At 39.3% G+C, this 22,394-nt stretch overlaps 1 protein-coding gene across 2 annotated transcripts in view; it reads right to left on the reverse strand.

Annotated features, from left to right (window-relative positions):
* The window catches only part of htt (huntingtin), a 135,934-nt gene that overhangs the window by 85,455 nt on the left and 28,085 nt on the right, over positions 1 to 22,394 (reverse strand). For both annotated transcript variants that reach the window (XM_073962764.1, XM_073962763.1), the window contains 3 exons: positions 19,279 to 20,214; positions 9,158 to 9,601; positions 637 to 820 (listed from right to left, as the gene is read on the reverse strand). In XM_073962764.1, the coding sequence (XP_073818865.1) occupies positions 637 to 820; positions 9,158 to 9,601; positions 19,279 to 20,214 (1,564 nt within the window). The remainder of the gene's footprint in view (positions 1 to 636; positions 821 to 9,157; positions 9,602 to 19,278; positions 20,215 to 22,394) is intronic.

Consider the following 22,394-nt stretch of genomic DNA (forward strand, 5'->3'; position numbering starts at 1 on the left):
AGTTTGCCGACAGAAGTGATGGCAGAAAGCAGTTAACAGCCTTTTAGCATAAATGTTAACATATAATTTGCGAACATAGTTTCAGATTTCTAATTCAAATTTACTCAAGTGTGTGCTTCTAATGCCAGTAGTAGAGGCAAATGCCAAAAGGTTGGGTCAGTGGGTGTATGAGTGTGTGTGTTTGGCTGTCTGTCTACGCCGCTATCCCCCATGGAATGGAGACTGGCCAGTTTAGAAATATTGCATTATAAATTCACTATATCCGTCGACTGTATTCACTCGTTTGTACATCTTGGCCATTCATTTGCCAACTACTTACAACTGACATACATTTTGATACATCTCAAGGGATTTCATCATTATAGAACTAACCAACTATGGACACAAATATACAAATTGAAACACACAGCCATTCAATCGTACATAGAAACGCATACCTTCACAAGATTATCAACGTCAGAATTGAAAATAGCATTGTCAACATCATCGTATCATTCATTATATGAAGTAACTAACTAACGGTTATTCTTGTCATCCATGTATGACGAACAACTCGCTCTAATGTGATAGACAGACAGTCTGATGCTGCTGTTGTTGCTCCGTTCTTCTTCTGAGTATTGTTCAAGATGCACTTACCAACTATTAATTTACAGCTGACATCAATCAAATCACTCTGGCATGCCAAGTCCACTGCTGTATTGTAATTATATTGGGATAATTTAACGAAGATTTCCATAAAGCTGAACTCTGTCCAAGCGTCGGCATAATCGGCAAATGGAAATTGTCTCAGTAATTGTTTTATACAGTAAATAATACCAAACTGTAAATGAAAATACGCAAAATAATAAGAGATGAAAGAAGACAATTAGCAGGCAATGGAAATTTGAATGTGACAATAATGAAATGTTATTACAAATTCTTGAATACTTATTTTGAGAATATTGACTCAAAGAAGTAATGTTTTTATTATTTCTTAAATATTACGTGTGTCTGGTTACTACAAGCTCTTACAAGAAGAAATTTCTCCTACAAAAACATGCAAGTTATCAGTGTAGAACTGTCGAAGAATTGTGTTAACACATTCAGAAACAATTTGTACAAATTTTTAGGTAAACAGTTTAAATATTTTATTTTTTTTTTTAATTTTGCTTTCCAAAATAGTCAGGCTTAATTCCATAGTGGTTGTTTTAATATTTTATTAAAATAACTTTAATTTATAAGTGAAAAAAAAAATGGCGATGTTTACCAAGAGGTGTGCATGTTACTTCAATCGACTGTTTGTCGAGCACCCCGAAAGCGACAGGGCGAAGAGAAGAGTGTTACGTCGCATTACATTTCTTCCTGCCGAGGATGAACCCCCACAGTTTACAATGGATGATGTTGCGAATGCCATCAAGAACACTAAATCATCCAAAAAGCGTTGGGCCCTGACGGAATTTCCTTGGTAATGTTGAAACAGCTGGATCTCACTAAAGTTTTCAACCAGTCGCTAGCCACCCTTATTGTTCCCGAAGTCTGGAAAATGGGCAGGGTGGTCCCGCTACTGAAGCCAGGCAATGATGTCAGCAAAGCTGAATCGTACAGGCCGATTTCGCTTTTGTCACCTGTAGCGAAGACCCTTGAGGCTTTGGTCCTTCCCAGCATTAGAAATAGCTATCAAGTTGCCGATCATCAGCATGGATTCCGTAAGCAGCACAGCAGGACAACAGCGCTGCACACCATCTCCACACATATTTGTCGAGGACTCAACCAGGGGCGGCCGTGTGATAGAACAGTGATGGTGGCGCTTGACTTATCAAAAGCCTTTGATGCTGTCAAGCACTCCACCCTGTTCGAGGACATCGAGCAGACAACCCTCCGGCCAAGTCTGAAACGTTGGATAATCAAGTATATGCGTGGTCGCCAGTCGTATGTGGAATTCAGGAACAAGAAATCCAAGCCCCGTATAGTGAAACAGGGAGTTCCCCAAAGAGGGGTGATATCTCCGGAACTGTTTAACCTCTACCTTTCCTGTATTCCGCCCCCCTCCAGACGGCATTGAGATCGTAACGTATGCGGATGATTGTACGATCCTGGCGTCAGGTACCTACCCTGATGACATCTGTGAGAGACCGAACTCCTATTTAACCGATCTTACCACCTTTTTCCATGGGAGGAATATGCAGATATCCGCCACCAAATCGACGGTCACTCTGTTCACCACATGGACGGCGCAGTATAGAAGAGAGTTGAATTTCAGGGTCGATGGTAACAGAATTCCGACCACAAAGTGCCCCAAAATTCTAGGCGTCACATTCGACACCACTCTCACGTCGTCCGCGCATGCCACAGCTATCTGCGATAAACTGAAATGTAGGAACAAGGTCCTCAAGTCACTAGCCGGCAGCACTTGGGGTGCAGATAAAGAAACCTTGTTGACCTCGTATAAAGCGATAGGTCGGTCTGTGGTTAGCTATGTGGCGCCAGTTTGTTCCCCGAATTTATGTGACACGCAGTGGGATAAGATACAAATTTGTCAGAACGCCGCCCTGAGAACAGCAACAGGGTGCCTCCTCAAATCTACGGTGGACCATCTACATGAGGAGGCAAAGATTCTTCCAGTACGACAACATAATGTCTGGGTGTTACCGTGAGAGCCATCCCAATCACCATCTGCTGGCCACCGATACACCCAGGCATATCAAGAAGGATATTCATGTTCTAGAGACAACGGTCCAACAATATAGGAGAGAACCTATAGATCAACAGGCATATCAGGCAGGTTTGAACAGCATTCACACGGACACATCTATCGCAGCTGAAGAGCGCCAGCTGCCACGACAAACCAGAGCTCAATTACGCTCGGGATATTGCAGTCGCCTAAATTCCTATTGGATCGCACCGTGCAAGACATCTGCCCATCTCAACTGCCCCGCCAAGCCTACTCATCTGACTCCAGTGGATCTGTGGTTACATCCAATCGAAGTATAGTTTCGGATCTCGCCACAGGTCCTCATCAGTTCCTTTGTTGTTTTTCAACTGTTCGCTCAAACAGATACGTGTCCAAAGAAACACTCTGATTGAGAATTTCTTTGGCATTACCTAAACTCGAACAACTTCACTTGCAAAAAACCAAATCCCTCCCTCCATGTTATGCGATAAGTCCACTCCTTCCGGTACCACCCCCTCGAAAGTTCAAAAATGTTCGGAAAACTTGTGCGCACGATAACTCTTGAAGGGGGTAACCGATTTGGTCCATACTTTGCTCATCGTAAAATTTCTACTGGACTTAGATGAGGTTCCAATATGGACCCAATCGGTCTACTCTTTCGGCCACCTCCCCCACAAAAGTTCAAAAATGTTCGGAAGTATTGGGTGCACGATAACTCCTGAAGGGAGTGACCGAGTTGGCCCATACTTTAGACATCCTAATATATCTACCCCATAAATATATCAGGTTCGAATATGAACTATATTTGTCCACTCCTTCGTGTAGCTCCCACACAAAATTTCGGATAAGTTCACTTTAAGACCTGCACTCGAATCACTTTTATTTCCGTTGAAGCAACTTGCACTCACTGCCTCAATTATGACTGTAAAAGTTTTTTCAGAAGCAAGTCCATACTACATGAGAAAAGAAATGTGTGCAAATCCCCATATGAAGGGCTGGAGAGCAAGATAACTCTAGAACTGATCAACCGATTTGGTCCAAATTTGGCCTTCGTCATATTTTGTTCAAACGTAGTTTTAGTTCGAAAATGGTCAATACCGGTCCACAACTTCCGGTACTTCCCCTCAATATTTAAAAATGTCGCTAAAATGGTATGCACGATATCTCTGTTCGACAACCCTTTGGGAATGTATACCGATGCTGTTCGTTGTGGTCCTCTGCACAGCGAAATTATGTTTTCCGTGGACAAGTCCATGCTTCCTGGCATACTGGTCCAAAAGTTATTCGATGACCCACTAAAATGACTAGTGGGCGCGATATCTATCGAAAAGATATGACTCCCAAAATGGGATTCACTTCCATAATGGACTATGTCGGTCCATTCCTTTATGTACCTCCTCCGCAACGCTTTTGAACTTTAATCCTAATCTACATTTTTGTCGGCAAGTTCAAATGTCTAACAAAAATTGCCACAAAATTCCGAAAAAACCCAAAATACATGCGATCTTTCCGTATACCGATTCCAACGAGAAATTAATATAAACATTTTTTTCTCAAAAATTATTTACTTTGGCACCAGTACAATGAATAAACTCAGACATACTAGTAACTAAACTAAAATGACGTTTATTCCATTCAAATACTGAAAAAGGTCATGTACAAAAAATTGATTTTTTTTGTTGTTAAAGAATTATATCTTTGAAAAAGGAGTTTACGACATTTTTATGATTCTCAGAATTAAACAAAATTAGTGAGAAACAAATGTTATGCCAGTTTAGTTATCATAAGTTTATTTTCAAGCAGGGTTTAAATTGCTAACGCCATATTAGCAAAAGCACCGAATATTTGCAGCTGTACCTGTTTAAATTTCTACGATATATGTTTAGCAACAATGAACAACGGCAACGCGTAGCAACAAATTTCACAAAAATATTGCTAGCGATGCTGATGCCATTTGATATTGTTACTATAATAAAAAAGCATCGCACACGCATATTTTGCAGCCCACATGATCAACACATATCAGAAAAGAGAATAAGCAACAAAGTTTCAACGGCTTCGCCATGTTTTCAGCAAACAATTGTTTTTGAGATCAGGGTTACCAGTGTAATGCATTAAAAATCACGATGCATTAAAATTCCACTTTTTCGTTCAAAGGACATGTGAGTTTTTGGTGAAGCCGTTCAAAATATATTTTTTTATTTTTAAACAATAATCAGGGAGCCTATTCTGTAACTTTTTAACAACTTTACTCATTGTTTATTTTACAACAATTTCATTTGTTTGTTTTATTGTTGTTACAAAAACAAAAGATGTTTAAACAATATCGATAGTTGTTAAAAGTTACAGAATGTGATGAAAATCGATTTCGATTTCAAAACGAGTCGAAAACGACAGTAGGTGTGATGCATGTACATTTTTCGATCTCGAATTGTTTTCGATATCGGTTTCATATTCCATTGTGTTCTATGGAAAATTGATCAAAAAATGGTGTGATGCAATCCGATAATCGTTTATTTGTCTCGTTTTGAAAACGGTCATATTTTTGTGGTCGATTTATAAACGATGTAATGAATTTTGAGAGACTATTACGAGAAAAGGATTAAACAGGTATGTGATGAATTCCGAATCGATTTGGGATAAAAACGATTTGCCCAAAACGAGTGAATAGTTTTTAGATGTGACGGAAACCGCATCGAATTTCAATTCCACGTTGTTTCAATTTCATTAAATTCCCCCAAACAAAAAACAGACTAGTGACCCCAAATCCTCAGATGAAAGCGGCATACAATTGTTTTGTTGTGGCGAAAGCAAAAACCGAAATAAATTTACTGAAGAATAAGATAAATGTGTGTTCTTATTTAAATGGGCCTATATGGAAGCTTGGTGAAGGAATTCTTGTGCTATTACATGATGAGAACTACAAACAGTGCATAACAACATATTAAGCGGGTGCCTTCACCAATTTGGAGAAAACACAGATGTTAAAAGTACATTTTTTGTTCTATGCCTTTTTTATCAAAATATCAAAAATTTTCTCAACAAAATATGCCAAAAGTAGGGAAAATAAATCGAAATTTATCTATTTATCTCTAAACGAGCTTACATTTCAATCCTTTTCTCCTAAAAATCTCTCAAAATTCATTACATCGTTTATAAATCGACCACAAAAATATGACCGTTTTCAAAACGAGAAAAACAAACGATTATCGGATTGCATCACACCCTTTTTTGATCAAATTTCCATAGAACACAATGGAATATGAAACCGATATCGAAAACAATTCGAGATCGAAAAATGTACATGCATCACACCTACAATCGTTTTCGACTCGTTTTGAAGTCGAAATCGATTTTCATCACATACCTGAAAATGTAAGCTCGGATAGAGAATAGATAAATTTAGATTTATTTTCCCTACTTTTGGCATATTTTGTTGAGAAAATTTTTGATATTTTTTAATAAAAAATCATAGAACAAAAAATGTACGTTTAACATCTGTGTTTTCTCCAAATTGGTGAAGGCCTAGCTTAATATGTTGTTATGCATTGTTTGTAGTTCTCATCATGTAATAGCACAAGAATTCCCTCACTAAGCTTCCATATAAGCCCATTTTCATTAAATTTATTTCGGTTTTTGCCTTCGCCACAACAAAAAAAAATATTTTATGCCGCTTTCATCTGAGGATTTGGGGTCACTAGTCTGTTTTTTGTTTGGAGGAATTTAATGAAATTGAAACAACGTGAATTGAAATTCGATGCGGTTTCCATTACATCTAAATACGATTCACTCGTTTTGGGCAAATCGTTTTAATACCAAATCGATTCGGAATTCATCACATACCTGAATAATTAGTATTCTTTAGGTTCCAGTATATGATGCGGGCACTTTGACATTAAATGTCACCTTTTTATTACTGCGTTGGCAACCCTAGTCTCTAAAAACAACCTCTGTGGCTAATTCGCTGCGACGAATGGTCAGTCGACTGCTAAATATGTAGCGTGGTTGTCGATTATGCCTAACGAAAAAAAGATTAGGCGTAAAAAACGAAATCAGAAAAAATGTATAAAAATAAATATGCGTTCGGTTGCTTGTTTAGCCGTGTGTGTGAATATTGTGTAGCAGTTGAAGTGTACAGCTAATGCTAATGTTTTTAGATGCTGGCTTTTAAACCCTGTTTTCAAGTATATATCTGCTTACAGTGACTTCAAAAAATTGTCCATAATTCTGATAAATTCTATTTTTAAAATAATTTTGTGCGTGAGATTTTTTCACCGAATCACCTTATACAGGGATATGAAGTTGTAAAAAAGTCATAACGCTATTGAGCACACAACTCTGTGCCACCATACTCATAACTTAGTAAGGAGTAAAAAAACGTAGTTATTTTTTTACATTACTTTTTCAAAGGTTACATAATGACTAACGGATCCGAATTGTTGCTGGGATAAATTAATTGTCTTCAACTGAAAGGCCAATTATTAACGTCGCTGTATGTGAAATAAATTCCTTTTGAGGATTCTACGTAGACCTGTTGTATACCAGGTATCGCTTCCATAAATAAGAAATGATTTCACGCAGGTGTTGAAAATTCTTATTCTGGTGAGCTGTTTGATATTTTTGCAGCTCCACACACGACTCTGTCGAGCAAAGGAGATTTTCGCCTTCCGTTTGTCAATATTCGCTAGTATTCCTCCGATGGACGTCATCAACAACACTGCCTAGGTGTCCGAATTTGCGAACATCTTCCATTCCTACGTTGCCTTTTTTTGTTTTTGTTGCGTTAATTCTTAGGCCTTATTAGCAAGCAAGGTAAGTTGTGCTTGCATATCCTGGTGTCTATTTGCGAGTAACACAATATCATCGGCGTATGCCAGCACGTACAGTTTTCCACTCAGTCCGTAATTTATTCCCATAGTTATTCATATGTACAACCTTTTGTGGATCGACCTTGTAACACTCCGTTGGAAGTGAGTCTACCTCAGCAGTGTTACCCGATTTTAGAGTGGATATAGCGTTCGCAATTTCATAGAATATGGGTGGTTCTGTAGAAATTTCTATGCTTGGACATTATAGATTGAATATTTGTAGTTCTTCCTTGTTTTCATCGTGGATAACATTTAGTGTTTGTTCAAAATGCTGCTTCCACGCAATCATTTGCTTATTGGTCAAAAGTATGTCCTTGTCGTCTACAATCATATTCGAGCTTCTGGCCATGGTTCTATTTATTTGATTTATGATTTGAAAAACGTCATTGAAATTACGAGAGATTGCCATTTTCGTTGCAGGATCCCAACGCATGTTTTCTCATTTTATTTTCATAATCATGATTGTCACTTCCTAGTTGGGCATTGAAGTCGCCCATTAGTATATTTATGTCACTCTTTGGTATCCCTGATAGGGGTTTGTCTAACAAGCTATACTTGGTTTCTTTATCAGCGAATTCGCCGACCTCTTTAGACGCGTACACCTGCTCTATAGTTATGTCTCTACCTTTTCCTGTCCGCATAGCGGTGACGATTCCTTCAGAAACTGGTTTCTATATCAGTAATGTCTTTTTTGCTTTTATGGAGTGATAGATTTAACTCATCTTATATGAGGGTAGTTTTCATTTTGCTAAGAGATTCTCCGCTTTTGTTCCATCTAACCTCGGTTAAGCCCACAACATGCATTTTAAATCTTGCGCATTCAGCTGTAAGTTGACTAAATTTACCACTATGGAACAATGTTCTGGCATTCCAATGTCCACGCCTTATCCTTTTCCATTTGCCATGTGTCGTCAACTGATTTCCATTATTATTTATTTTCTTTGTAAATACTCGAATCTTTAAAAATTTCAGTAATACATAGAAGATTATTCTTTGATTGCCTATTCCAGTAGTAGGGCTGCTACATCTTTGGCCTCCGAGCCTGCCATAATACGCTCCACTTAATACGAGCAGAGATTTTTGTAGCCGTCGAATCTCGATCATACGCTGCAGAGTTGTGGTTAGTTCGTCTGCCGTAGTTGTAGTATATCAATATTATATTCTGCACCGAAAAAATCCAATAACTACATATAGCACCTGTTCAACAAAAGGGTAGTAACTCAAAATGTTCCATTTTTCAGTACAGACAAAAAACTGTTAATACATAGGTAGTTACTGTGAAGACCTGAAGAGGGAAATAATGATATTTTTGACGAAGCAGCAGACAAAGTAGCAGTAGATTTTTACAGTGTGTGGTATTGATCATTACGTATAGCTTTTTAATAAAAAGTGAAAATGCTTTAATTTGAGTGACTACCCTTTTGTTGAACAGGGGCTCAAAAAATAAAACCATAAAATTGTAAAAAAGTGAGCAACAAATTTTTCGATTTTGTCCGCTGAGATAACACTGTACGTTGTATTTCCAACAATAAATCAGACCAGACTATGTAGCTTATTCTATGTTTAATTGGTTTCATAACATTTCATTTACATCACTAGACATTTATTCGAATTTAGTTAGATAACAAAATAAACTTACCTGAACATTTTTATCTTTTAGTGACATCAACTTATTACTGAGACGATATAAAACTTTGGACAACGTCGTTTGTATGGCATCCTTGTGTGTTGCCATTGTACCAGCATTACAATCCCACAGTGTTGATGTATCATCAAGATCTCGCTGTTGGTACTCAGGATTGAATAAATAACGCACTGCGGGTGACATATCGTTGAAGATGCTGTACTCGAAGAAGCTTTGTAACATTCTCAAATTATCACAAAATGTGCGATGCAAAATATTTTCATCATCTTGACTAACAAAAGGAAGGCGCTGTTGTGGTTGTTGTTGTTGCTCTTGGGCATGTGAATTAGAATGTTTGGCATTTTGGATTATAAAACGACACAAACATTTCGCTGCACATTCCCTGACACGAACATCATCTTCAGCAACCAATTGTAAAAGTTCTTCCATGAATGAATTCTGTAAAGATGTTTTGAGGGTAACAAATATTAGGAAGGAAGGATATTTAAAAGGGACACATAAAATAGAAAAAGTTAGAATGGAAACTAGGATTCTAATAGAAAAGCTATGTGGCCAATACATTATTCTGGCCATATCATGGATTGTCCTCCATATAATCCATAGATAGATTTTCCCTGTAACCAATTTACACAGTATTTCCCCCAATGTCCCTAAATAGATACATTGATATTTTTCTGCACACAATTTTTTTGCAATAAAATTTTTTACTAGATTTCAACAAAAGAAGAGAGAAAAAGTATAAAGTAAATCAAGTAAATATGTTTGTGGGCATATATCGAAGGCTTCTGGGAAGCAAAAAGGATGCACATTCATATGCAGAAATAGCATTATTGCACGTTGTTCATGAATAAAGTTTACATAGGAAATATTTACTTTTTCTTTGCAATACTGGTGTTTTTTGCCTGACCAAGTATTTATTTTACAAATACCATTTATTTTTGCTTCAAGGCACAAAACGCCAATAAAAAGGATTCGATTTTTCTACATATTTGCCAAACAAATTGCAATGAAAAAATGTAAATAAGTGTTTATAGCATGGTTAATATAAGTGAGGTAAGTTTTAAAAGTTTACCAAACAGTTTACACTACACTTGTAATTTTATTACCTACTTTTGTATGGTACAAACCATAAATTAAAACCCTACATATTTCCATAATAATAATTGTTCCACAAACATCCCAGGCGGGACAAGGGAGACTTCTCTCATATCGATTCATATTTGCTCAATGATATGGGACCTACTGTGTATCGCCGAGTCCGAACGGCGCGTCTTAAGACACCACTTGTAGAGAAGTTTTACTTGGCTGAAGTACTCAGAAAATGTCGCCAGCATTACTGAGGGATATCTTGCCACCGCTGAAAATTGTACTGTTGCCTGGCCGGGGAATCGAACCCACGACCTTCTACGTGCAAGGCGGATGCGCATACCATTGCACCACGGTGGCACCCATACTTACGAACTAAGAAAAGATCTCCAATTCTCTCTGTTTAGTGCTTCGCTTTCTGAAATACCCCGTCTTGTAATCCACTTGTCTCCACTCCACTTTGGCCTGACAATTCTGCGTGCACCACAATGTGGCACGAATTTATACGCCTTTTTAGCGGGTTCATCATCGCTCTTTGTTATGATATGGCTTAGCCAACGCAATCGCTGCATTTCGATACGTTTAACTATATTGATGTCGTTGTATAGCAGATGCAGCTCGTGGTTCATACGACGTCGATATTCACCGTCAACGCAGATTGGCCCGTAGATCTTTCGACGCCAAGCACTGCCTTACCTGCTTGCGCAAGTACCCAGGCTTCGGAACCATACATCAGAACGGGTAGTATCAGTGTTTTCTAAAGCGTTATTTTTGTTTGTCGAGTTGTGGCTTTGTTTTTGAAGTGCTTACTTAAGCCAAAGTAGCATCTGTTGGCCAATACAATTCTTCTTTTTATTTCACAACTGATGCGGTTGTTGTGTTTACGGCGGTGCCGAGGTATACGAAGTCTTTTACTACCTCAAAATTTTAGGAACCAACTTCAACAGTTGGTCCGATCTCAATGGACGCACTGCGCGTCTTGGTATTCTCGCCGTTTACCGCCAGACCCACATTAGCAGATTCTCCTTCGACCTTCATAAATGTATCGGTTACTTCCTTTACTGATCGTCCCATTATGTATTTATCATCAGCATAAGTAACATGTGGCTATTGGTGTAGATTGTGCCACTTCTTTTGACATTTGCCTTTTCTAGCAGGATGTTGAAAAGATCACACGAAAGACTGTCTCCTTGTCTGAAACCTCTTTTGGTACAAAACTCTTCGGAGAGGTTCTTTCCTATTTTAACTGAAGATCTTGTGTCAGTTAGAGTCATTTTACAAAGCCGAATGAGCTTTGCGTGGATACCAAATTCAGACATGGCTTGGAATGCCTTTAAACGTAGCGGGCTGTCGAAGGCTGCTTTATAATCAACAAAAATGTGGTAGGTGTCGATCTGCATCCCTTGGGTCTTTTCCAGGATTTGCCGCAGGGTAAATATCTGGTCAATTGTGGACTTGCCAGGTCTAAAGCCGCATTGGTATGGTCCAATTATTTCGTTGACCATGGGCTTTATTCGTTCGCACAATATCCCTGACACTATCTTGTAGGCGATAGGGAGAAGACTTATGCCCCTATAGTTAGAGCATATGGACGGGACACAGGATGCTCAGGTTCCAATCGTCGGGTACGCGTTCTTCCTGCCAGATTGAGCTAACTAGCTGATGCATACACCTTATCAGTGTGTCGCCTCCGGTTTTAAACAGCTCGGCTGGTAGGCCACAGCTCCTGCTGCCTTATTATTCTTCAGACGGTGAGACACTGACCTTCCCAGGTGACACCACGGGAAGGTCAGTGCCCACTTCAGACGAAAGAGGGACCGAGATAAATCCTGGGCTTTGCCATGTTAAAGCCGGTCAGGACCGTTCCTTGGTATCTTCCATCCCCTACGTCACCCCGGCACCCATGTTTTCAAAATATTTCCAAATGTCTCGTATTTCCGAAATCTACATAAAGTCCCTTCCCTACATAGGTGTCTCGTACTTATAGTACGACAAATGTTCAGTTCCGAGACCTTGAAATAGATTTTTAACTGCATCGACCTTTTACTTTATCTCTCCAATTTTCGACTACGATGTTTTATGATATAAACTACCAACACTCCTTTCCATTGACCTTCCTGAACGGCGTGAATCGATATTATACTGGCTTTTGTTCACGTATTTCTCTGAAGTATGATTATTCCCATAGATCTGTCGCTATTTTGATTAATGACTTTCACTATAGGGGGGATACCTGTGTTCCGGGAGCAATACGATGTCTGTAGGATCTTAGTTGTGCCATTACTGAACAATATAAAATTGTTGGGAAAATTTTTATTAGGACACTGTTGCATTGTATGAAACATGTAGGCTTTTAAGACCGCCTCTTGATGCACGATGTTCACTATCGACCGTCAATTAGATGGAATGACGCATGAATCCAACAAGCCATTACTTCTTAGGCAGGTAGCAATTGAGGAGGAAATTGATAAGGGAGAATCTTTCATCGAAAATACCGATGTTTTTCTATACCATTCCAGCGGGTTCCAACCCAGCATTTAAAAATGACAATACTAAAGAATCAATGGACAATAACCGAATAACATTTACATATAGCAGTCAGCACGTTAGTGAGAATCCGATACCATCAGCGAATTTTAGGTGATAAGATCGAATATAAAATTTGTAAGAAATTGGAAATTGGTTGGAACCACCCAGATATATCCGGGTGGTTCACTTCTTAGAAGTGAAATTCCTACTTCAATCCCTGCCGAGGACCCTATGAGAACCTCTTGTTCAGGTAAATGTGCTTCCTCGACCAATTTTTTTAGGTTACAGTCTTCGAAGAAGACTGAAAAGAAGCCGAAAAGGCGTAGACGCTAAGCTCTTTATAATATAATTTTTATAATATAATTGTTCCACAAACATCCCGGATAGGAAAAGGGAGACTTCTCTCATATCAATGAGTGCACCCCGATTCATATTAGCTCAATGATATGGGACCTACTGTTTATCGCCGAGTCCGAACGGCGTGTCCTACGACACCACTTTATAGAGAAGTTTTACATGGCTGAAATACTCAGGAAATGTCGTCAATATTACTAAGGTGTATTTTGCCACCGTTTAAAATTGTTTGATGTTGCATGGCCGGGGAATCGAACCCACGACCTTCAGCGTGCAAGGCGGGTGTGCATACCATTGCACCACGGTTGCACCTAAGCTCTTTATCCGCCCCAATTCCAAAACCCTTCTACAGGGTGATGAAGGTGAGAGAGTTTATGAACGGAGGAAAACCATACGACGAAGGTGCAAAAGAGGACAGAATGATCAATGATGGGTCTGTGACAGCTTCAACCACTTCAATGGTCGTTAGTCTTCAGTCGACCAATCTGAGAAACACCAACCCACCCTGAAGAAGTTGGCACTGTCGCACCATGTCTATTTTTCTGAGTCGTATGACTCGGTGACGAAAATGGTTAGTGAGAAGATCACTAGTGAAGAGACCAAAATAGCTCCACAGCCAGTGCATCTTTAGAGAATTCTTATACGTTTGCGAAGGCGATCAGGGACAGTATGAAGTCCAGTTTTTCGCAGAATCCATGCTCGTCTAACCTGAAACATTTTGACAATGCTGTGGAACGAATTGTCCGGAGTGATGTAAGATTGACAATCATTGACAAGGCTGATCCCAATGGGCATATCAGTGATAGTCATTGGTTGCTAATGGAGGTAAGTCTCAGGGACATCCCCATCTCAGACGTTGTGGATCAGAGCAATATACGGCTCCGCAATTCAGCACTGTACAAAGGAGTCAATATCATTAGCTGCGAAAATAAGGAATTGGTAAATTGCAGGCAGTTAATTACATTGTTTAGATTCCATGAGGGATGATAACATTAGGGTACCTCCTTCTTCTATGGTGTTGCGCGGGATACTGAAGTTATTCAGCAGAACGTCGGCTTTCGGATGGGAAGATGGTGTGATCTAAATTCCTTTCCGATGAATGGTGGGTCTGTCGAGGGGATGCTAAACGAGGATGGCTATCCCTTCGAAGCACCAATAGGACAAAAGTAGCAAGAACTTAGCTTAGTGCAGATAAATCAGCATCACCTCAAAGCTGCTGCTGCATGGTATAAATCTAAAGTCCTCCTGTTGTTGTAGAAAATTTAGTTTGATTGAAAATGAATCAAATATTTTTAAATAAAAAATAATTAAAAAAAAAACTGAGCAACAGTGTTTTATTTATAAATGCACTTAAAGATAGAAAATAATTGTTCGCTTAGCATCAAGTAGTAGGGATAGGTAATGGAAAGCAATAATCGATTTTTCGACTTTTCGATTTTGGTCTAAAACTAAAAATGCGATTTTTCGGTCTAGCGATTATTTCACTTGTTATAAAACTCGACTTTCGACTTTTTTCTAACCGCAGAAAATCGATTATGATCGATTATTCGTCGATTTTCGAGTTTTCATTTGAAAATGTAAAACCGCCAAGTCAGCAATCAATGGGCAAACTCGAACATCGATCACAAGATAATCGATTATGCGATTTTCCCTCCAGCCAAAAGTCGACCACGATTTTTAGACTTTTAACTGCAAAAAGTCGACTAATCGATTAATCGAAAGTCGACTTACCTATCCCTATCAAGTAGTATATTCTTCTTCATGATGAAACCTCTCAAATAAAAAGCTTGCGGTTTTAATTTAAATGCAAGCTTTTTATTTGAGAAATATGGCTTAATAAAAGCCTTTCAAATAACTTTAGGCACACTGAGAGGAGGGCAATCGGGCGGTAGCTCGAAGCTTCAGCTGGGTTTTTGCCTGGTTTGAGAAGGGCAATGATTTTTGACTTCTTAAAGAGACCCGGGATACGGCCTGAGTGAAGGATATCGGTGTAGAATCTGGCAAGCCATTTCCTAGTACGGGGACCACTATGTTTTATGAACTCTGGGTAGATGCAATCCACCCCTGCGGCTGTTCCATTTTTCATCTTTGACAGTGCTTGGTCAATTTCCGATACGGAAAAAGGGTGGGAGAAGGAGTCATTTGGGGTGGTGTGACTACGTAGGGCCTTTAATTCCGAGTTAATATTTCGCGTGAACGGTTTGTCAGCCTTGGATAAATTGACTATATGGGCAGCAATGATGTTCGTATCCATCATAGGACTTGTGGATGAAGGGGGGGTTTGCAGCCCCAAGCATGCGAAGACGTTGCCACGCTTTACGACTGAAGTGTTTGAAGCTCATGTTGGACATGGATTTTTCCCACTCAGATTTTCTCCCATCGTCCAGACTTTTTTTATGAGCTTACCTGCTACCTCTGGGCTTTGGTTTGTACGGAATTCTTCGAGAAGTCTTTCACTGTCCTCATTCCAGCATGGGATATAGTCTTTACGGAAGCCTCTTGGGATTCACTTTTTGGCTGTGACAATAACAAGTCCAGAGAACCTTTCGAAGTTGTTGGACTTAGGGGGTATAAATCTAACGTCCCCGTCGAGTTTAGTGGTGGATTTGAGCCATTCAGCTTTGCGAATGGTTTAGGGGTAGATCTTATAATCGGTACGGTTATGCCAATGTTTACAATTGCCGCACGGTGCACAGTGCGAAATTTGGGAAGTTTAGTGGAACTATAAGGGATATTCAAAGTACATGAAATTAATTAAACTTTTATTGAATTCGTTAGCTAAGTACTCCACTGCAAATGGTCCATACTCAGTTTGCTGATTTATGACAAATGGTGAGTCAGTATGCCATAATTTATTTTTCTTAATATTTTACAAAACAAATATGATATTTTACACTTTAAAAAATGCAAAAAAAATCTTATTGTTTCGTGCAAGTGATTTTTTGAAGTTTTCAAAATTATAATTTTTTATTTTCCATGGACATTTCAAAGGTGAGTTCCGTACATTCACGTGTTAAGATATACATATATAATCTGAAAGATTGGATTCTCCTCTCTTCGCAAAGCTACAAAACTGGTGCGGTATCGCGCGGTCTTTGGAGATATTCAAGATTTTCTAAAAAGACTTCGGGAATTTCATTCAGTTGCATTTTCCAAAAGTGGAAGGTAAACGCGACAATGAACGCCATTGTTGACTGTGTTTTGAAGAAATGGTCCCACTAATTCCAACAATGATAATTTCTGTAAAATTAAGAAACCTCTCGCAGTTTTTCATAGTTTTGACCTCTAAATGTTGGTGATTTACATATTATTATTTATTGCTTTTACCCCAAGTCGTGGGCGCATAGTGCCCATATGATTTACATATAGTGCAACATTTTTAGATGCTGCGGTGCAAATACCAAAATACGTTAAAAATTGTAATGCAGTACATACATGAACTAGATATGAAAGACATTATTAACAAAATTAATGGTATAGACCTGCTGAATGGACCAATAAACATTATAGATACAAATGAAAACAAAAAATATTAACATTTTACTCCTTAACTTTTGTGTAGGGTTGTGGGGCTTCACCCAGAAGTGGACCTATGTTGACACCTTTTGTGTGAGGATGTTTTTTTTATTCGCTAACATCTTAAAATTTACATTGGCATCAAAATCGGCTGCAATTTTTGTCTTTAACCTTTAAATACCCTAAATACCCAATATGAGGGAACCCAGCATGTGGGGGCTATTCCAAAACGCGAACCTATATTGAAAATATTTTGTACATAAGTTTTCTATCCGCTGAAAACTCAATATACCAATTTGCATCAAAATTGATTAAAAAATTAATGTAAAACGTAAAAACGGCAGCCACCGTTACATGAGAGCTACAGGAAACCGCGGGTCTATGTGGCCCAATATGAGTCCCACACTGTCCACTAATATAAGAAACATTTGTGCAAAATTTTAGGAATCTACACCTTTTCCTTTAAAAGTGCTCATATTTTGCACTGTGCGGTGTTGGATTTGAGGAAAGTGAGGCAGTATGCGTCTTGAGGCTGTGAGGGGGTTGTCGTTGGAACCAGAAACAAAGCATAGATCAGGATTGTAATCACGGTGACGTCTGGCAGAGCGAAAGCTGCCGGGGTCCTTGGCATCAGTAGGTGGAAACCATGATTTTCCGACCATTGGTAGAGCCGCTCGCCATTTTCATCTTCGTTGGTATATCTCCGGAGGCTGTGGTGGCTGTTGAAGTCGCCGCAGTAGACTGTCGGGTGGGGGTAGACGGGCAGTACGTTTTCTTGCCAGTAGACTGTTGGAGGTTTATAGATGTTTACGATGTGCAGGTCTTGTATCAGAGTTGTGATTATTGTATCTATTGTATCCTGTATCTGAACGTAAGATCACCTCAGCAGAAGATATATCATTGTGTGCATACGTAGCGATGCCCTATTTGCTGAGATTAATAGCTGCTAGAAGTTTATATCCAGATATATTGCCTCTGTTGTGTAATGTTTGGTGTGAACCTGTATGAGTTTCCTGGATGAGGACGACGTCAACTTTTTCATCCGTCAATAAACTGGACAGATAGTAAGACTTCGATTTGCTTACTCCCTCGATATTGAGTTGGCATACACGAATCTGTGGTCCTATTTCTTTTGTTGATTTTGCCATTTAACTTATTTGTGGCTTTGTCAGGATTTTTTTTTGTATTGGCCAGGAGTTTAAATGCAGTTTTTGTTGAAGTCAACATAAATTCTTTGGCCTCCGATTCGCTGTAGTTCATTTAGCGTTACCCAGGATGCACCACGAGGAGGCGAACTACGGTTGCATTGTCTTAAGCTAGGGTCACACTAGGCAAATATTTGCTCCAGCGACAGGGAGTGTGTGTTTACTGAGAGCAAGTGAGCATAAATTTCAATGCATTACTTACGCTCATTTGCTCTCAGTAAGCGCACACTGCCGGTCGCTAGAGCAAATATTTGCCTAATGTGACCCTAGCTTTAGTTAAACACGTCATTGAAATTTAAAAACCGCACGGGTAGTTTGCATTCAGAATAACCACCTTAATGTATTTGAATGCCAAACATGTATTAACATTTAAAATATTGGTATTTCTCCGAAGGTTGTTGATAGGTGGTCCGCTTATTAAAGTCAATGGCTTCGGGGCGCAACATGTATGTCTCGCAACGTGTTTCGGCAATTACCTATCTTAGTGTAGGCAATAAACATGCGTGTTATTTAGAAATTGAAGTAAAACATTTTGAATTACAAATGAAAATTTCGAATTGCCAATGAAACAAATTGAATTTCAAACATTTCGTATCAACAGCTTATTATAATTCATTGTCTTGGTACTCAGATGCAAGTACTGTAAGACAATTAAACCAGTTTTGTACTTTTAAAATGCCTCGGTAAGTTGGACAGATAATAGTCCTATGGTTAAAGCTTGTTAAAGATAATTATCCAGATAATGACACGGGTAATCAGTTCTGACATGACATACTCCCAAGTTTTTCTCGAAGTCCGTTTGCCTTATGCCGAGTTATTATTTCTATAAACAAGGCTTTAGAATTCACTCGGCATATTGTATAAACTTTGTATATATTTTTTATTTTCTACATACTTTTTCTTCATAAAAATACGTTCAACTCAATAGACGAAATTTCTGCTGCAAATAGATTTTATAAAGAAAAATTCCTTGATATTTCTACAGACTATAGAGGAACAATGTGAATACGTTTTTTTATTATGTATGTATATTCTATTTTGTCTGGTCTAAAGGATATTAAAAGCAAATTCGTTATTGACCCTTTTCAATTTGAACTGTGCAATATATTTTCTTTTCATTCCACTAACTCTTTCTTTACATACAAATAAATGCACTTCTAAAATAATCCAACTATACGAACACAGTTGAAGATATTACTAGCCAACCAACATCGTTGTGGCCAGATGGTAGTTGAAAATTCAAACAGTTTAATGATTATTTGTGGAATTCGTGCAGAATTTCTTTTTCTCCCATTCTTTTCTCTTATCAATGCAAATATTAGGAAGAGGAAATACGAAGGCAGAGTAAACAAATACAACACACGTACATATATACAATACATATAAACATAATAATAACAGTACAGAACAGTAAACAGTACTAACCTCTAAGCTGCAGACAAAATCGGTACCATCAACATCATCATCCTCTAGCATACTGGGTAAACCGACATTGCAGTAGGACGCGCCGCAACCCAATTGACAGCCGTCTGAAGATGTTGAACAGCAAATGCCTTTGATGAGGCTACAGCTGTTATGGATGCTGTTGTTGTTGTTGTTACTGGTGTTGGTATAGTTATTTCCGTAATAAGAATGTAGTGAAGCATAATTTAAATTTGAAATAACTTCAGCATATTTATTTTGGACCAACCAATATTTGTTGTAGTGACACAGACGAAGTTTATTCAATAGCAATTTTGGTGATATGAAAAGTAAGTTGCTGCCACAACAATGGCTTGCCGATGTAGATGAAGCAGAACAACGACAACAACAACAGCAACATGTTGCTGATGATTCTGATGCCAATAACGATGAGGATGAGCCAGCGCAACAATCATAGGAAACGGATGCAGCAACACCACCATCGTTACTCATAATGTGATTATTGGGGGGTACTGCATCATTGCTTTGTGTAACTTGGCTATCGTTGTTGCTGATGTTGTTGTTGTTGATATACGTTTGCAATTGAAAAGCATTCAAAAGCGCAGCTATAATCCCATCATTATCGTTAAAGTGCCCTGAAATACACTTTAACTTGGTACTCGATGCATGAATAGCAACAGCAGGACAATTTTCTCGCTTGGGGCAATTTTGTTGTTCCTTGTTGTGCATCGTCGTCGTCGTTGCTTCTTTGTGTTGTCTTCCATGTCGATGATGATGAAGATGATGACAAGCGCCTTGTATGTGTCCTTGCTGAACCTCTCCTACTTCTGTTGATGTTGCTGTTGTGTTGGTCATATATTTAAATAACACATATGGAAATATTTTATCGAATGTATTCAAAGCTTGTATGACCACTGTGTGAATGTCATCTTGTAAGCCCTGGAATAAAAGGAAAGAAACAAAAAAAAACATAAGAAGTGGATAAGTGAACAAAATTGAACATGCCAAGAATGTACAATATCCTTTAAAAAATGTGAATGTCGGCATGTGTGCAACATACACACGCACAGACAAGAAAATGAATTATGTCAGATTGAATTTCCGCAAAGGCCAGAGTATATTTGTTGTGACCTTTTCTTCGTCTTTCTCTACTTGTATTCATTAAATCATATAAGATGCTTGCATAGCACTTAAGAGAAGCATAAATGAATGCTTTTTTAAATGGTACATTTTGAAATTGGCTTAAATAAAGGGTGTACTAAAAATTTCGACATTAAAGGAAATCCGGGAGAGTGAAAAAACTTGTAATTCGTTAATTTTCTAGGAGAATATACTGTAAAAGTCAAAATGTTACTATAGATATAGATAATTCCTCAAGATCTGTATGTTGTCAAAACCCCTTATAGAGAAAACTCCTTAGGGTGGGCTCATTTCATTATTGCTTCTTGTAATCAATATTAGTTAGATTTGACCGAATTGGAGGGCTTGCTCTGGACTTGTGCACGTGAGGGACTACGACAGGGACTATGTTGCTGCATGCCGCGTGAACGCAGTGAGTCGTAGTCGGATTACGAAACTCCCTCGTCGTCTGACTACGAAACTCCCCCGCAGTCCCATCGACAACAACCGCACACGCAGCCTTTAACTCCAGCAGTTGTTGTCCCAATCCCAGAGAATGCATCCTTTTTGCAATTTAATTGCAATGGACTCCGAGGTAAGATCGAGGAAATTGTAGATTTCATGAGTCGGAAGAACATCAAGGTCGTATGGAAGATAGGACCCCAGTCACGTTTGGCGACGTTAAGTTGACTGACCCGAAGAGGTGAGCAAGTGATTTCAATCGGCAGTTTGTCGAGCACTCCGTGAGTGACAGGGCGAAGATAAGAGTATTACGTCGCATCAGATCTCTTCCTGCCGAGGATGAACCACCACAATTTACAATGGATGATGTTGCCAATGCCATCAGAAACGCTAAATCATCCAAAGCGTTGGGCCCTGATAGAATCTCCATGGTAATATGAAGCAGCTGGATGTGCCGGGATTGGAGTATCTCACTAAAGTTCTCAACCTGTCGCTAGCCACCCTCGTTGTTCCCGAAGTCTGGAAAATGGGCAGGGTGGTCCCACTACGGAAGCCAGGCAAGGATGCTAGCAAAGTTGAATCGTACAGGCCGATTTCGCTTTTGTCGCCCGTAGCAAAGACACTTGAGGCCTTACTCCTCCCCAGTATCAGAAATAGCTATCAAGTTGCCGATCATCAGCATGGATTCCGTAAGCAGAACAGCACGACAACAGCGCTGCACGCCATTACCACATATATCTGTCAAGGACTTAACCAGAGACAACCGTGCGATAGAATAGTGATGGTGGCGCTTGACTTATCAAAAGCCTTTGATACAGTCAGGCACTCCACGCTGTTTGAGGACATTGAGCAGACACCCCTCCGGCTAAGCTTGAAACGTTGGATAGTCAACTATATGCGTGGACGCCAGTCGTACGTGGAATTCAGGAATAAGAAGTCCAAACCGCGTAGAGTGAAACAGGGAGTCCCCAAGGTGGGGTGATATCTCCGGAACTGTTTAACCTCTACCTCTCCTGTATTCCGCCCCCTCCAGACGGCATTGAGATCGTAACGTATGGGGATGATTGCACGATCCTGGCGTCGGGTACCTATCCTGATGACATCTGTGAGAGACTGAACAACTATTTAACCGACCTTACCACCTTTTTCCATTCGAGGAGTATGCAGATTTCCGCCACAAAATCTACAGCCACTCTGTTCACCACATGGACAGCGCAGTTTGAACGTGAGTTGAATGTCGTGGTCGACGGTAGCAGAATTCCGACCACAAACTGTCCTAAAATTTTAGGGGTCACATTCGACACTACATTCACGCCACAGCTATCTGCGACAAGCTGAAAAGTAGGAACAAGGTCCTCAAGTCTCACTTGGTGTGCAGATAAAGAAACCTTGTTGACCACATATAACGTGATAGGTCGGTCTGTGGTAAGCTATGCGGCATTCACACGGACACAGTTGCCAAGGCCTTAAGCAATTATAGTGTGAATAAAGTACTCGGAGTACATCCCCCATCTATCGCAGCTGAGGAGCGTCAGCTG

Source organism: Musca autumnalis, unplaced genomic scaffold, assembly GCF_047663935.1.
Source record: "Musca autumnalis isolate F117 unplaced genomic scaffold, ASM4766393v1 scaffold_1, whole genome shotgun sequence".
Taxonomy (NCBI): domain Eukaryota; kingdom Metazoa; phylum Arthropoda; class Insecta; order Diptera; family Muscidae; genus Musca; species Musca autumnalis.